General features: G+C 35.8%; 2 protein-coding genes across 5 annotated transcripts in view; one reads left to right on the top strand and one right to left on the bottom strand.

Annotated features, from left to right (window-relative positions):
- gas7a (growth arrest-specific 7a) overlaps positions 1-15,060 on the top strand; it is a 310,258-nt gene that overhangs the window by 147,795 nt on the left and 147,403 nt on the right. The gene's annotated exons all lie outside the window — the stretch shown is intronic.
- Positions 1-15,060, bottom strand: part of epn3a (epsin 3a) — a 32,064-nt gene that overhangs the window by 16,482 nt on the left and 522 nt on the right. For all 4 annotated transcript variants that reach the window (XM_051100463.1, XM_051100479.1, XM_051100470.1 and 1 more), the window contains exons 2-3: positions 8,945-9,656; positions 2,085-2,203 (exon numbers count right to left, since the gene is read on the bottom strand). In XM_051100463.1, coding sequence (XP_050956420.1) covers positions 2,085-2,203; positions 8,945-9,539 — 714 coding nt within the window. In that variant the 5' untranslated portion in view covers positions 9,540-9,656. The remainder of the gene's footprint in view (positions 1-2,084; positions 2,204-8,944; positions 9,657-15,060) is intronic.

The raw sequence follows: 15,060 nt of genomic DNA, 5'->3' as shown, positions 1-15,060 counted from the left end.
GGTATGTTAAACTTAAAAGCTAGACTTGTTACCCAACTGCTTTAAAATTTTAAGTTGAATGAACTCAAATATTTAAGTTGTCACTTAGTACAACTTAACATTTAAAGTTGACTAACAAATTGTTTTTTACAGTGTAAGAGTTCTCCTAAATAGCAGTAAAAGTTTTTAGCTAAGAGCTTTTCTCTCAAAACCAATTCACCAAAGTTGCTGAGACAAACTTTTACTAAGGAACAGAGAGAAGACTTAAGCTAAGAGTAAGGGTGAGGTTGACCTCATTGCCACGTATTACGTCAACATACTTACTAACTATGCACACAGTGATTGGCTGATAGAGGAGGGGTCTCTGTCAGAGATTTATTCATAGAAATATTGTAGAGTGTGATATTATGTTGCCATATTCAAAAAAAGATTTTAAAATGCAGTCTAAGTGTCACTAATTCAACAAGTATATGTTCAGCTAATTGTCAGCCTCTTACATATGTGCCTCTCGTAAACAGTTAGCGGACATGCATATTAACAGCCTTTCGATTAACAGAGTAGAATAATCACGGCTGATGGTAAGACATGCAAACGTAAAAGAAAACCATACTGGAGGCAAGAACAGCTGTTACTTCTTGACCAGCTTGTTAATAAAAACAAGGATATGATCAAAGGAAAATTAGGAGTTGGGATAACCTCCAAAACCAAAAAACATGCACATGAAAATGTGTGCAAATTAATGCAATGTGTTTCTAAAATGTTTGCGTTCCAAGGCAGATCGCTGGCAACAGCCATTTTAGCCCTGCTGAAATACACAATAAAAACTGTCACAGAGCTTGTAATGGTTTTACTGGTTATAAAGGGAATTGTACTAGTTTTAATGGAATCTGTAATGATGCCTGTTGGTTTCTACTGGTAACTGGAATTCCTAATGGAATATATCCCAAAACACACTACAGAAAACCCTTTTCAATGTTTTTAATGGGTAAAAGTTGATTTGCAATGTTTGTAATGGTGTTTGTAGTGGAAACCATTAGAATTTCTGTGATTGTTTGTATTGTTTTGTTTCAGCAGGGATGATATTTTTGTGATTTAAGTCTTAGTGACTTAGGAGTTCTCTTCACTACTCCAGAGTTTCACAGCTTTAGGAGCTAGTTTTAGCACTAAAATGCTTTGTGAAATACTCTTAGAGCAAAAATGTAGGAGTCCTAAATTTAGGATTGACATGCCCATTATTCTTAAGCTTTTCTCCTAAATCAGCAAGTTATTTGCTACTTTTAGCCTAAAGATGTTTCGTGAATACGGGCCCTGGTTTGTTATGATGGACCTAATGTACTTTTTATGTAAAAGCCACAAAAGTTCTATTTTGATCTAATAGTTTACCCTTATTAAAGGGATTGTTCATCCAAAAATGTCATTATTAACTCAAATTAAAACTCTGAGAGATTTCTGTCCCTGCACTGAAGGTCCATTCCACCAATTGTTCCACCAAATTGTTTCTACTCACATTTTCTTTCAGTGTATAATATTTTTGTATCTTTATAATGACCAAGTAACCCATTTACATGAAGTTTATTTAAACATTTTTAACATTACGCATAATGTATGACTATAATTTGATTTATAATTTGTACTAACTGTTAATTAGTTAACTGTTACCTTTTTCAGTTGATGTTGCTGTTGGACAGTGTTAAAGATGACTTTTGATATTAATAATTTACTAATCTTTGCATTTCTGCTTTTCTCTTTGATGTTCAGACCATTTCTATATCAAAGGCACATTTACCTTATTCTATAAATCAGAAAATAATACTATAATATTTTTGCACCTTTATATTAACGAATTAACCCAAGTTTATTGGCTTTTATTTGTTACTACTACTAAACATTTATGTGTGGCTTTTATTTGTTACTACTACTGTTAACTATAATCAGTAAATATGATACTAATAAGCAACTAGATTATAGAGAGTACCTTTAGTACCATGTGATTCAATCTGCAAATTCAAATCAATCCAAATTCAAATCTGCATCCTGAAGTAAAACCAGTGTAGTTAATAATAGGCATGTATATGTGTGTGTAACAGTGTGTGTGTGAAGCTCACCTTCTCGCTCTCCTCTCGGCTCATGGCCAAGGCCAGCTGCAGCTGGAGTTCCTCCTCTCCGCTCGTCTGCGGCCGTGCTCGCTCCAGATCTGGGGCCAGATGAGGGGAGGAAGAGGAGGCTGGGAGGAAGAAAAAAGAAAATGCTTGATTCAACCTCTTGCTTTGGATGAGAAAGGACTGGCACCGCCACTGAATGTTAAACAAGCACCCAAATCACTGTTGTTCCATGCCCGGGCTGGAATTGCTTTCCTGTGCCTGTTTGACTCTGCTGCCGAAACAATGGGGTGTCTGTGTGGGGCAAGGAGAGGAGGGAAGGGGCGATGGGGCTTACATTATAATAACCCCCCCGTACAGGTTTTATCTGGCAGCTCACCCATCTGTGGCATGTGCTGGACTTCTCAAATGAGAAGACGAAGTCTCTTCTCTGTATGTTACAATTCTGTTGGATGTTTAGACTGATTCTATCAATGTTAATTAAGTGTTACAGGAGAAGTCCACTTCCAAAACTTCCAAAATTCACAAATAATTTACTCACTGCCTTGTCATCCAAGATGTTCATGTCTTTCTGTCTTCAGTCGTGAAGAAATTATATTTTTTGAGGAAAACATTTCAGGATTTTTCTCCATATAATGGACTTCATTGGTGCCCCGATTTTGAACTTCCAAAATGTAGTTTAAACGCAGCTTCAAAAGGCTCTAACTGATTCCAGCCGAGGAAGAAGGGTCTTATCCAGTGAAACGATTGGTAATTTTTTTGGTAAAATAAAGTTTTATATACTTTTTAAGCACAAAAGCTTGTGTAGCACAGGCTCTGGGATGCGCGTTCACGACACTACATACTATTGAATCACGTCGAAAGGTCACGCGGAACTACAGACCCAGTGTTTACAAAGCGAACGTGCAAAGACTAAGAAAGCACAAGTAAGTTTGTAAACATTGTTTACAAACAAAAAGGTACAACGATGTCGTCCTCTCAAGTTGTAGGAGAAAATAAGATGGAGTTTTTTGCCATACTCAGTACACAGACCATGAACTTACACGTGATTCGTAGTAGTGATGGAAAGTTCGGATCATTTTACCAACTCAGACCTTTGAGTCTCGTTCAGCAAAATGAATGAATCTTTTTTCAAGTCATTTCGTTCATTTTAGCAAAATATAATTAAAATGTTACGTGTTACTTCCCTAACACATCTAGTGCTTACACAAATGTTGATCACACTACAAACAAGACAAAACTATAATGCTATAAGAAACAGAAAATATTAATTCATTGTTTACCTGGGTCTTTAGTCTATGATTAGCTCACCTCACCTCTTATCTGACAAGTTTTCGGGTCTGAATTGTTCGTTCATCACGTGACAGCCCCATAAGATGAACGAACGACTCGAAAAACCCACAGACTCAAAACAGGTGAACTAATTCCAGTACAGAACCTAATAGGATGTTGCACATGTGTGACTGAAGGAATCACTCCCTGAGACAACTCGTTCTTCCCGAGTCACATTAAGATTCGTTCAAAATGAAAGAATCGTTCAAGAACGACCCATTAATAATTCATAGCATCGTGGACGCGCATCCCAGAGCCTGTGCTGCACAAGCTTTTCACGTGCTATTATGCATGCTATTTTCATGTCTGTACAGTAACCGTTGTATATCTGTTGTTTTATTTTTCTTTATCATTATTTATCTATTTACTATCTATTTACTTTTTTCCTGCTTCCTCAGGAAAAAACTATGGAAGACTATTTCTGCCACTAAATAACAAAAAATTGTAAATTCTGAGATATAAACTTGCAATTACGCGTTATAAAGTCCATTTTTGAGGGGGAAAAGACTGATTTGATGTTCTCAAAATTGCAAGTTTTTATCTCACAATTCTGACTCACAATTGCGAGATCTAAACTTGCAATTCAGAGAAAAATAGTCAGAATTGTGACTTTATTTCTCAGAATTGTGAGTTTATATTTCTCGTTTCTGACTTTATAACTCGCAATTCCGAGTTTATATCACGCAATTTTGACTATTTCTCAGAATTGCACAGTTCTGACTTTATAACTCACAATTGTTAGTTTATATCTCACAATTGCGAGAAAAAGTCAGAATTGTGAGATAAAAAGTCGCAATGACCTTTTTTTTTTATTTTTTATTCAGTGGTGGAAACGGGTTAACGTATAAAAAAGCCCTGGACCAGAAGAGAGGAAAGAACCAGAAACCGGCAGTGCCATTTTCCAGTTGCGATCACTTCCACTACAGTGGCTCTGAATGGCCGCATTTGACCTGGAATGCACTGCTGTAGAGATACGATCAAGTCCACATGACCACTGGCACCTCTGTGGCACAACTCACAACTTGTAACCTCATCTACTCTGGCTCATGACCATCTGACCCTGAAAACGGTGACCATTACCACACTTTTTATTAAGCACCCAAGGAAACACAGGACGGGAAATTTCTGTACTTTCCCCAAATACCTGGCATCACGACAAGCATGTTGGTTTATTGTAAGTAAAAGTGAAACCGCATTGCTCCTTATGCCATCACAGATACTATTTCAGTAGATTAACGGATGTCAAATAGTTCCTTGCAGAAACTGAATATGTGGTCTGAAACCTGGAAAACCATGACTATAAAATTAGATTAAAAATTTCCATCAGTCAAATTAAATATATGATAAGCTGCATATATCTGATAAAAATGTAAATATATTTGATAATTTTTTTCAGGATTTTTTTTATTTAATAGAACGTTGGTGTTCAAAAGAACAGCATTTGATTGAAATATATATCTTATTTAACATTATAAATGTCTTTACTGTCACTTTCAAATAACTGAATCCATCTGAGCTGAACAAAGTATTAATTTCTTTTAAAAAATGGCTTATGCTAATACATAATACATTATATACAATATATTGCAATATTGTTTGTTTTTAGTAAACTGAACACAAGTCTGTCATTAAAGAACAGTGAACAGAAATTCATTTTGTAATCAAATTCAAAATTCTAATTATAAAATCAACAAATCAATCAGTATCAGTCCTGAGTGAATGGCCCAAGAGAAATGCTTTCATTTTTGTTTTCTGTACACATTCAGACTGATGCGTTTTAAACTTACGGTCCACATTTTTTGTCTTCATTTTTAAACATATTTCTTTCTATAAATTTTCATGCTTATACATTAACCAATGGCCTCCCTTTAAGAAGACTCCACTGACAGTGTCCGTGTCATTTAATCTAGAATGTTCACTATAATACTGTAACTGTAGAGTATAAATGCTGTAGAGGCACAGTCATATACTGGAGCTCTGCTGCATAACTATGTGAAGAATTTAATGATTCAGAAAATATAACAAAAATGATCTGTGTTTCACTGTTTTTCTCTGTAAATATGCAGAGGAAGAACATCTTTCATGCATTTATGACGGTTTTTAACAGTTTCTAAACTGCGGGCCAAACTGTAGAAGCCAGGCAGGATGGCAAGCAACCACTGATGTATGGAAACAATCTGTGTCAAAATTCCCTACTGTGTGTAAAAGTTTCATTTGATGTCCAACATGCAAAAAAAATACAGTTTGGAAAGACATGAGAGTAAGTATATGACAGAACATGAGAAGAATGTAAATGCATATCCGGTCCACAGCTACACTTGCATCAAGTGATCAGGGGGAGTCATCCACACCCTCATAAGGCTCTTCCCATTAAAGCTATAGGAATCAAACTCTCACAAAAAAGAGGAAGTAGAACTTCCAAAAGAATGACACATGTGGGTTAAAAGCACAAGGCTATGTGTATACACCTATGTAAACATTGTGTGTACACATTTTTCACTATTGACATTGGCTTAGGTAACTTCAGAAGCTGACTGATTATAAAACCATTTCCAAATCCCCAGTCAATGAATGAAGGTAATACTCTTGATTTCAAAGAAATCAAAGTGAAACAAATGTGTCCAGACATTTAAAGTGATACACTGCCCTCCAAAAGTTTGGAAATGCCCTAGATGAGTGGGGTTTTGGACAATAGTGGCATGAATCCTTTTTTTTGTGATAATTTTGCACTGATAAGGGACAACACAAACTACGAAAACATATTTTATTACATAAACAGTTTACACGTAGAAAAAACATAAATTTTTGATTCATCAAAATATCCAGAATTAGCAGCTATTACAGCTCTGCATAATCTGGGCCTAAATTCATTGTAATCTAAACTTAATTGGCAATCAGTTGTTGAAGCTATTAACGTGTGCTGACCCAAAAATCTTTTAAAAACCTGGGTCAAGTTTAAACCAGTGACCAGGCATCACAGCTGACAAAGGGACATGTATATATTGCCATTATTATGTAATCAAAATGAAAATTATTATTGCTGGCCTTCAATGATAATGTCAAGTTACTTTAATGTATTTGCAATGAAAAAAATGGTGAAGATTTATGCTGATATCATCCAAAACCACACTTTGTCAGGGGTGTTTCCAAACTTTTGGAGGGCAGTGTAGTTCACCCGAAAATGAAAATTCTGTCATTAATTACTCACCCTCTTTTCAAACCCGTAAGACCTTTGTTCATCTTCAGAACACAAATTAAGATATTTTTGATGAGCCTGTGTAGAAGACAAGGGTCCTTCCACGTTCAAGGTACAGACAGGTACCAAGAACATTAAAATAGTCCATGTGACATCAGTGGTTCAACCGTAATTTTATGAAGCTACAAGAATACTTTTTGTGCACCAAAAAAATACTTTATTCAATTATTCTTTTCTTTGCACCACCCTAGGTGCCCTTTTTTCACCCTTTTTTTGCACAAAAGGTATTCTCGTAGCTTCATAAAATCATGGTTATGAATACATGAAGTATTTTGTCGATGTTCTTGAAACTTTTCAGGGCCTTCAATGCCTCAGTTGCATTGCTGTCTGTGCAGAATTTGAAAGCTCTCAGATTTCATCAAAAATATATTAATTTGTGTTATGGGTTTGGAACGACATAAGGGTGAGAAATTAATGACAGGATTTTAATTTTGGGGTAAACTATCCCTTTAAGGGATAGCTCATGCAAAAATGAAAATTCTTTCATGATTGACTCACATTCTTGTGTCCAAACTCTATGACTTTCGTTCACCTTCGGAACACAAAGACATGCTTAATGAAACCTGAGAGATTTTTATCCCTCCATTCGCCCAAAACTTTGTTGCTTCAAAAACTTCATAATAAAATCCAGTGAGATTTGTTCTTGCATGTCAAGCAAGCACATTAAAGGTTCCAGTAACCATATTTAGTCTGTGTAAAGGCAACTCAGACAATTGTTTCTAAACACATTATAAATGATAGAAATGCATTGCTAGAAACATGTTACAAAGACTGTGATCTATTCCATACTGAATTGTGTTAGGTCGGTGCCAATAGCCTTGTGGGCAGCGTGCTGACATATAGTGCTGTTGTGCTGTGGGCATCCCAAGTTTATATCCCGGCTCATAGTCCCGATCCCACCCCCCTCTCTTTTTCCCACTTTGCTTCCTGTCACTGCTATACTATCCTATCAAAATAAAGGCAAAAATGGCAAAAATAAATCTTTAAAAAAATTTTGGAGTTAAGGCCCGTTCACACCAAGAACGATAACTATAACTATAAAGATAACTATATTTGCATCCACACCAGTGAATGATAACTGTCTGTGTTTGTTGCATTTACAAAACTTCAACCAGTAGATGAATGCAGCATGCATGTTTTCGAGCGCATCTAAACAGTGAATCCAGCATAAACTATCTGATCTCTAACGTAGTCAGTGTAGTGGAATAAAAACTGCAACTTCAAAGGAGGCAAGACAATGTTGTCCAAACTAGCACTGAAATAAATTTGTGTTTTATGTTTCTGAATGGACTGATATGGTGCCCCGAGTTTGAACTTCCAAAAGTTTAAATGCGGCTTCAAACGATCACAAATGTGGTTGTAAACGATCCCAGCCGAGAAAGAAGGGTCTTATCTAGCGAAACGATCGGTTATTTTTATTAAACAATACAGTTTAAATACTTTTCAATCTCAAATGCTGGTCTTGTCTTGCTTTTCCTAAACTCTGTGTATTCTGACTCAAGACAGTTAAGGTATGTCGAAAAACTCCAATCGTATTTTCTCCCTCAACTTCAAAACTGATTTCAAAATCATCCTCGCTGCAGAAGTACCGACCCAGTCTTTGCAAAGTGAACACATGCAAAGATGATCAAACACCCTTAATATGCCCTGACATTTGTGCTTTTTTCAATGGCTTAAAAACATAGTAATGGCTAAAGTATGATTACGCTGTAATCAGACAATAATATGTAAGCAACATAAATGTACATGTTTGTGTTTTTGAGAAAATAACGTTTATGCGTGGTTAGTGAAAAACTAAAATTTTTAAGTCACTGAAATAAGGCCAAAACACAAGAAGCACAAGACTTTTGAGAAATGGATGCGGTAGGCTGCAAAATGATGTAAAATGTTCACCTCGTTCACTCATTCACAAAAAACAATATATTGATTTGAAAGACAACGCTAGAAGAAGTGTTAAGTAAAGTTGTTATTTTTGCTTCCTTTGTACACAGAAAGTATTCTCATTGCTTTATAAAATTAAGGTTGAACCACTGATGTCACATGGACTATTTTAACAATGTACTCACTACCTTTCTGGGTCTTGGAGATGTCAGTTGCGTTGTCTATGCAGGGTTATGAAAACTCTCAGATTTCATCAAAAATATCTTAATTTGTGTTCTGAAGATGAACAAAGGTCTTACAGATTTGGAACGACATGAGGGTGAGTAATTAATGACAGAATATTCATTTTTGGTTGCAGTTTTGTGTGATTTATCCAAGGCATTCAAGTCATACTCACAGTTGAAGGAGGAGGGCGAGTGCCTCACCCTGCTATGCTCTTCCCCATACACTTCCACGTTGGGCTGACCGGTGTGACGTCCTGGATAGGGAGGTGGTAAAGATCCATAACCCATGGCACTGCTGGTTCCCGTCACCCGCTCACGGGTCTTGTGCGCCTGCGATCTCTCCTGTTTGAGGCGCTCATCGTCCCTGAGCAGAGCCACCAGCTGCTTGGACTTTTCCCGCACACCCATGCCCTGGTCCTGCCCTTCCCGGTCGATGTACTGGAAATCCCGGAGAGTCTGGATGGCGTAGATGTTTTCTTTGCACTGCTGAGCCACTCGCTCTGATCCTGACTTGATCAGATAGTCCAGCAGAGTGAGGGCCTTGTACACGTGCCGCCAGTTCTTGCCGTGGTCGTTGAGCCTCTTCCAGATGATGCCCATAACCTCGGTGAAGGCCACCACGTTGAAGGTCAGGTCTGCGATTTCCATCAAGAGCGAGCTCGGAGGACCCCACGGGTCGTTGGAGGTCGCCTCCCTGACTTTGATCTCTGCATCCGTGTAGTTGTTCACAATGTTCTTCATCTGCCGCCGTAAAGAAGAGGTCGTCATGATGGCTTCGGGTGTGGGATGATGAAGATGGTTTGTGAGAAGAAGAGATGGGGTGCAATATGTGCCACGAAGACGAAATGGTCAGGAATCTCCAGCAAAATCTACAGCATTGTTAGCCTGAAAAAAGAGAGACACATGCATTTTGGTGGATTGATTACCTGGACTTTTTTGGAAAAGCATGCACCTAATATTTCAAGGGATTCATCAACTTTTTGGCAATCCTATCCTTGTGAAAAAGAAGTGCACTTTAGCATACTTATTATCAGTGCTGGGTAGATTACTTATAAATTGTAGTCTGTAGTTTGATTATTTTAGATTACTTTTGACCTAAGATTTTTTTGCACCATCAGATTCCAGATTTTCAAATAGTTGTATATCAGCCAAATATTGTCCTATGAAAAAGTTCACTCTTATGACTGGTTTTGTGGTCAAGGGTCACATATAATATATTCATTGTATTAACATAAAGTGTATTAAACATTACATTACATCAAGGTTTCCCAAACTGGGATTCGTAAAGGAACAGAAGGCGGTTTTAAAGTTTAAAAGCTAATAATCATTCAAAATAAATACTAAAAAAATATGAAATATTTTATTCGTTATATACTTAATGTAATGTTTCTGGACACTTAACTGCATGTTTTTTACAATAAAATGAAAATGCATTATAACATAAATTTATATTAAAAGCAATTAGATGAACCTGAAAATGCATTTTGGCCCACTTATGTACAGCTTTAGCAGATCTTTATATGTAATTTCATAATTACTTTTGTGGTAAATATTTTGCAAATGTTGTAATTCATTAGTGTAAAATATACTTTAATATAATTTTAATATCATATTAAAACTTCTGTCTCATGTATTTACATATAATTACAATTACACATTTGTAATGAAGTTGCAGTTTAGTACATTTAAAATATATTAAATTTAAATGTAATATCAAATTATACATTGCAAGTACATACATGTGCTTTAGTACATTAGTTGACACTTTAAGTGTACTTCTTTAACGCAAGACAAAAGTTTATTAAAAACATAACGATTTACCATGCACTTTAAAATAAAACGTATAACAGTGCACTTTCTAAAAGTGTATTTAACTGTTAAGAAACAGTCATTAAGTGATCTCTAAGTACACTTTAGCATCCTTTTATTTCAATATTATATTAAATGCAAGTCCAGCTTTTTAAAAATACACTTTTAAGATTAAGTGCACAACAAGTGCACATTCAATAGAATTAAGCACACTCATTTTTCACAAGGGTGTCGTCTGACAGGTTCTTATGATATGATATCAAAAGACATAAATTTGCTCCTCTCTGCAAAATAACACAAACCACCTGCATTCAATATGTCTTCAAAGAAATGAGCACCAGCTGAGGAACGCAGACTTGAAATAAAAAACTGTGAAAGAAACTTCTGCTCCTTTGGTCTTAACAGTTAAGATATTTGTAGTAATAATCTTGGATGTCAAAGGTGATCTTAAAAGGTGTGCCATTCAGTCAAAACGGCTCAAGTGTATAATTACCACCGTTTGTTTATTTCAACATCCAGTTGCCGCCAGTTTAGGGTGAGTTTTACTACTGGTTTGTCCCAAAGAAGACAAGGGAGTGTTTAGTAATTTAAACGGTTTTAAAAGCTACAGGCGTAGTGGTGCAGAAATTACACACTTTATCAGTTTTGCGTGAACGGCACATGTCTAAAGTCAAGACCAGTAAAACTTAGACACTCAACTTCCCTGATACAAATAGTTTAGAACCAGCAAAACTTGAAATTCACATCAGGCACGAGTGTTATGACTACGTGGACATAACGATATATCTCCCAAGGTAATGTAAGTTGTCAGTCCAGACTTAAATACAGAAAGAGGAAAATATGAACATGCCTAAACAAAGTATGAACCATGAATTAACCACTAAGTTAACCAAGTGCTACTGGAACATCCTCCGGGTCACTGACACAACTAATCAAACACAAACCTGCAGTATCATCAATCTCTACAAAAGGGGCTCTCACGCCATAGGAACGTTTTCATAGTTCATGTATCTACTGTCGTACATAGCCACTTTTTGGGACCGACGTTAGTTTTAGAAACAACTTTTGGGGAAATAAATTATTTCCTACTTATAGGGTTTAACCCAGCACTGAAGAAGTGGCGTAAAGGTACATTGCATGCCATACGAAACAGCACATGCCATTTTTAAAAAGCTATGTAAACACACAGTTTACACTCCACAAAGAAACTCCATGATGGAAAACAGAAACCGTGCAAACACATTCCAAATCAACAAGAAAGTGCTGCAAGAGTTAAAACTAGCAACAGTAGAAAAAATTAAAGGAGAAGTCCACTTCCAAAACAAAGATTCACATATAATGTACTCACCCCCTTGTCATCCAAGATGTTCATGTCTTCCTTTCTTCAGTCGTAAAGAAATTATGTTTTTTGAGGAAAGCATTTCAGCATTTTTCTCCATATAATGGACTGATATGGTGCCCCGATTTTCGACTTCCAAAATGCAGTTTAAATGCAGCTTCAAACGATCCCAAATACGATTGTAAACAATCCCAGCTGAGGAAGAAGGGTCTTATTCATTAAAGGGTCTACTTTCATTTAAAAAAATACAATTTAAGTACTTTTTAATCTCAAACGCTCCTCTTGTCTTTCTCTCCCTAAACTCTGTGTATTCTGACTCAAGACAGTTAGGGTATGTCGAAAAACTCACATTTTCTACCTCAACTTCAAAAATCATGTCAAAATCATCCTACATCGCTACAGAATTACCGACACAAGGTAAACATGCAAAGAAGAGCAAACACCTTTAACAAAAAAGGTGAAACAGCGATATAGGACGATTTTGAAGTTGAGGGAGAACATGAGATGAGAGTTTTCTGACATACACTAACTGTCATGAACCAGAAAAAAAGTCCAGGCAGAGTAAGACAAGACGAGCGATTGACATTAAAAAGTATTTAAATTGTATTTTTTTAATGAAAATAACCAATCGTTTTGCTAGATAAGACCCTTCTTTCTCGGCTGGAATCATTTACATCCGCATTTGGGATCATTTGAAGCCGCATTTAAACTGCATTTTGGAAGTTCAAAATCGGGGCACCATATCAGTCCATTATATGGAGAAAAATGCTGAAACGGTTTCCTCAAAAAAAATTTCTTTACAACTGAAGAAAGAACGTCATGAATATCTTGGATGAAAAGGGGGTGAGTACATTATATGTGAATCTTTGTTTTGGAAGTGGACTTCTCCTTTAAATAGCTTTGTTTGAAAAACTTTTATAGTCTTAAAGGAATAGTTCACCCAAAAATGAAAATTCTGTCATAAATTACTCTCATCTTGTTCCCAACCCGTAAGAGCTTTGTTCATCTTCGGAACACAAATTAAGATATTTTTGATTAAATCCGAGAGCTTTTGTGACCCTGCATAGACAGCAATGCAACTGACACGTTCAGGCCCAGGAAGTAGTAAGTAGTGACATCAGTGGTTCAACCGTAATGTTATGAAATGACAAGAATATTGTTTGTGTGCAAAGAAAACAACAATGAGAACTTTATTCAACCATTTCTTCTCTTCTGTGGGGTCAAAAAGCTCTCGGATTTCATCAAAAATATCTTTATTTGTGAACGAAGGTTTTACAGGTTTGGAACAACATGAGGGTAAATAATTACTGACAAAATTTTCATTTTTGGGTCGACTATCCCTTTAAAGTTACTCCACTAAAGACCACTCCAATTCTAGTAGGATCAATGGGAGCAAAAAGGAGCAGAATGATTTCGTATGTAAAACATTCATAAATACATTCTTCTAATACCAATAAATAAAAAAATATTTAAACAGGGATTTGGATGGACAATGACAATGAATAAATTCTACTGGTGGTTCATGAATGAGACCCATTAAATCACGTTTTTTTTTTTTTTGTTTGTTTTTTTGTTTTTTAAATGCACAACAAATCATGTGTAATGGGAAGTGTACCATATTTGTGATTGTGTCTCAAGCACACAAATAATGTTAATATCCTGAAGATATTATAGCTAATAATATCTTGAAAATGATCAACTGTGTTGGTAAACTGTAAGAAATATATCTGGAGAAGAAAAAAAAACACTTTACTTTACACATAACTTTGACAGCATACACTGAGAAACTTCTATTTTCAAAAAATGAGAAAATTTCGCACGTGCAAAAAAAGGGCAAATAACACACTAAAGTATGAAAGTATGAAGTAGAAAGACTGAAATGGTATTTTCTTGTAACAGATTGGACTAGAAATATCACTGATTATTTTATGTTGTCGATTGCACATCATTGCATAAGCTTATACATTGTATTTCGACTGGCAAAGTCATAGAGCCACTAGCTTCCTCTGAAAAATTATTAATAACTTTATATAAACACGACCACACCCTGAATAAAAAAGACACGCACACATCAAAGCCATTTATGCCACTGAGAAAATGCTGTCATAGTGCACAGGCCATGACCTTGATGTGGTGACAGATTCCACTCTCTGGGTTTAGGCGACAATCAATAACAGCAGTTTGCTTAACATTACATTTCTGCTGCGAGTCTGTCGGATCACACAGTGCTGCGCAAAGAGGGTGGAATTTCAAAAACAAGCGCTGCTGGCACCTGGACACAATACACAATGAGTTCCCACATCAATCTGAATGCAAGGTCACTTTACAAAAATTCAGTCTACGTTTCCAAACTCATCAAGAGACAAATAAAGCATACTTTACATACTTTTAGCATATGTTACTATATGCATATTTAAAAATATATATATATATATATTTTAAAAAGTTTTTGAATGTATGTTATATATATATATATATATATATATATATATATATAACAAAACATATATTGTCAGTACCTTATAACTAGGAAGTACTAGAAAAAATACTAGAAATGAGTTACGTAACTACAATGATCCATGAAAAGGTTTGTCATAATGACATCATTATGCTTTCAGGAAGTAAATTCTGTCATGACAAGCAAATATTGCTTTTTTGTCACTTTATTTGTAACTGTTTATTTGTTTATGTTTCTAGGGGACAATCCCAAAACAGCACGGTTTTATATAGTAAGTGGTTATTAAAAAGTGATTCTATTAGTAGAAATTTTGATCACAATTTCTTCTCGTAATATAGCCTGAGATTGCACAATGCAATGAAATCATATTTTTTAAATTAAAAAAAAATGCCTATTTTGTTAAATAACCTACAGAATTTCCACACGAAAACCTGTGCTATGGATTTGTTTGCTACTTTTGTCTAAATGTAACGTAACGCAGCCTATATCGCGTTATATTCAGATAAATAACATGGAAATAGATAGCTGTGTTCTCACATAAATTAGTTCACTAAGCAGTCCACTTCAGAGGAAAACAACTTTCGATCCGGGTGGAGAACCAGCCCTTCCACAATTCATATACCTCTCACGGTTCAGACTTAAGATTTTGACCCGAAGGGTAAATCACACCCTTAAAATCATTC

Source organism: Labeo rohita, chromosome 3 (assembly GCF_022985175.1).
Source record: "Labeo rohita strain BAU-BD-2019 chromosome 3, IGBB_LRoh.1.0, whole genome shotgun sequence".
Classification (NCBI taxonomy): domain Eukaryota; kingdom Metazoa; phylum Chordata; class Actinopteri; order Cypriniformes; family Cyprinidae; genus Labeo; species Labeo rohita.
The sequence above is the reverse complement of the archived record's forward strand: the minus strand, read 5'-3'. Positions and strand labels throughout refer to the sequence as shown.